This window comes from Sinocyclocheilus anshuiensis, unplaced genomic scaffold (assembly GCF_001515605.1).
Source record: "Sinocyclocheilus anshuiensis isolate Anshui unplaced genomic scaffold, SAMN03320099.WGS_v1.1 scaffold3403, whole genome shotgun sequence".
In the NCBI taxonomy this organism is placed as follows: domain Eukaryota; kingdom Metazoa; phylum Chordata; class Actinopteri; order Cypriniformes; family Cyprinidae; genus Sinocyclocheilus; species Sinocyclocheilus anshuiensis.
This window is the reverse complement of record NW_015544684.1, coordinates 159,785-162,448: the sequence shown is the minus strand read 5'-3', so window position 1 is coordinate 162,448 and position 2,664 is coordinate 159,785. Positions and strand designations below refer to the sequence as shown.

Below are 2,664 nucleotides of genomic sequence, written 5' to 3'. Positions count from 1 at the left end.
AAGTCGTAAATTCTTTAATCAGCACTACCAAATTACACAATTTTTCCTGGAGAGAGGAGAAATAAATAAATCCAGCCTGGATCCTCATTTACAGACTGACAAATGCAGCACCTACTGGTCAAGTAGAACTCATTCATTACAAAACCTCTGTAGAGAACCCCAACATCATTTTAAGTGGATGAATGTACCAGTTCCGCTTAAAATGTCCCTTTTTCAGAATTGTGTATTTTAAAGAATTTTGTAAAATTCAAATAAGCTTTACATATCTTGTTACTATGCTTAAACCTGCAAGAATCATTTATCAATGCTGAAAACCATTGTGCTGCTTATAAATATTGTGCAGCAAAAGTTTTCAAAATGTATACTGTTAGTGACTGGTGTAATAAAAGGAGTAATTTTAGTGTAGTTTAAGTCAACAGTTTTAATAAAACTAAGTTAAAACTTACTTGAATATTTAAAAAAAAAAAAAAGTAACATTCCATCAATTATACATGCGCACACACACAGGCCTTTAAAAGAAACCTAGTCACACAGCATGAGTAATGCTTAAACACCTTTATTGTGCCCATTCAAAAATTCAAACTTCACCTTTATAAGCAAACTTGGCAGACCACAATGAGGTAGAATGACAGGAGCTTGGGAAATAGCTCTGCATGGAATGCATATGGTGATAAGAGAAGACAATCTTGGTTCTGAAAGTAAAGTTATCCATTCAGACATTCAGCAGAGGATGAGTAAAGTGACATTTGCATCTAGTCTGCTAAGGCTCTTGGTAAATTCAAGGGAAGTCTATGGTTTTAAATTCAACAAGCAGCCATTTGGGCTCTCACCCACAACACCTGCTGATGTACTATTTAAGTGATTAAAAACCTACCCCTTTACAAAGTGTAAATTAAAAAGTGCAATAAAACTACGTGCAGTCGATGGCCATTCTCATTTCAGGATTAATATATTAAGTTGGTTTTGAAATCTGATCGAGAGCAGTAAAAGCAACGCCTAGTGGAGGCACACACTGAAATTGATCTGGATTGGCAAATAGATCTGCAGGGTTATGCGCAAACCTCTTGTTCTACCAAACAGAACACTGATAAGGCAAAAATGCACTCCAAAAATATGGAGGAAAAAAAAAAACCACGAAAAAAAAAAGCGCAAAATTAAAAATCCACCAGGTAGATTGCTACTCAACCTTTTCCATGCCATACCTTAAAACTGTTTCATGTAAAAATTGATGTAAACTAAAACTGAAAAAATGTCATGATGAGCATCTGGCTTTTATAGCATCTCAAAAGTAAAAAATTGGCAAAAAAGTGCCAGAAAAAAGCAGCTAGTGTGGAAAGGGAAAACCAATTAAAGGCACTGTATGGCTTCTATCTGTTAAACAATGAGACTTTAGAATGGACTTACCAAAACAAAATAGCAACCTATATAAAGGAGGAAAAAAAAAAAAAAAAAACCCTTCAACCATGGCCTGAATCTCAACTTGGTTCAAAAACTCTGGGTCTTCCCATCCATGGGCCCCAGCTAACCCATCTCACTGTGTACAGTGCCAAAGTGAACAAGCCAAACTAAAAAGAAAGTGCAACAGTGAACTTTCTACAGTGATTCCCCATGCCCCAACTCCTGAGAGGGCCTTTTGAAGGGGGGCCAACTCTGGAGCAGCTCCCCGAGGGGAGCAGGCGCAATGGACATCCAGGGTGAGGCATCGTGCTGCCACGCGTGGCTTCAGATGACATCCCGCTTCTTCTGGTTTCGCATCAGAGGGCGGTGGTTGCTGAGGATGTCCATGGAGTGCTGCCTATGCCAGCAGGAGCGACAGTAGTATTTGAAGCAGGTCTGGGGAAGGGGTGGGGAAGAGAAGAGATGTTAGTTACGCAGCATGCATTACTGCATTTACACACTGAGACTAGGCATGGGCCGATTACCGGTTTCAAGGTACCGGTTTTATTTGTAGAGTAACACAACCCTCCTCCTCCTGTTGGTGCGAGCGAGCGGTCAGTCACGTGTGTGTAGAAGCTGCCCCTGGAACTTATGCGATCGGCCATTTTTTGTCTTATTGCAAGCAACTCGTCTGTTCTGGACTTGCACAAACTGCGTTGCAATGCAATCGTTTTCCAAAATGTCATTTATGTGAAAATATGAAGTCTGTAAACGCCCGTTAACACAGGCCAGAGAAAAATACTGTAGCAGGCAGATCACTCACTGTTCTTGATGCACAAACTATTGGAGGAAAATCCTCAATATTGATTTGGGGGGGTTATATGAATGAGTTTCGGAGGGGAACTGACTGTCTTCATAAAAGTTTACGTGGTATTTTCTTTTAATCTCATCTCTGTATAGTTCATATTAAAGCAGTGTTTCAGCGCAGTGCTGCTTTGTTTATGGCGGTAACCAAGGAAACACTGTATCTGGTGTTTCATGAGCGCCTCCTGCTGTCAGAGAGTGAATACGCGTCTCATTCAGAGCATCTGCTGTTTGATTCGTTCAGGCATGTATAGGGCTGTGCGATTAATCGAAATCGTCATAAAATCGTGATCGTCTATTTCTGCTGTGCTGCACGCTCTGAATTAAAGTGACAGCGCATTATTCGCGGTAAAAATGAACATGGATTTACAAATTTAGTAATTACACCATAAATGCATATAATTAAAGTCTACTGTTTCACAG

The 2,664-nt window shown here is 39.9% G+C and overlaps 1 protein-coding gene across 1 annotated transcript in view; it reads right to left on the bottom strand.

Annotated features, from left to right (window-relative positions):
• Nucleotides 1-540: 540 nt before the first annotated feature.
• Nucleotides 541-2,664, bottom strand: part of LOC107698230 (cytoplasmic polyadenylation element-binding protein 1-like) — an 11,518-nt gene continuing 9,394 nt past the window's right edge. The window contains 3 exon segments of the mRNA XM_016499201.1: nt 541-1,682; nt 1,685-1,730; nt 1,732-1,833. Coding sequence (XP_016354687.1) covers nt 1,594-1,682; nt 1,685-1,730; nt 1,732-1,833 — 237 coding nt within the window. The 3' untranslated portion in view covers nt 541-1,593.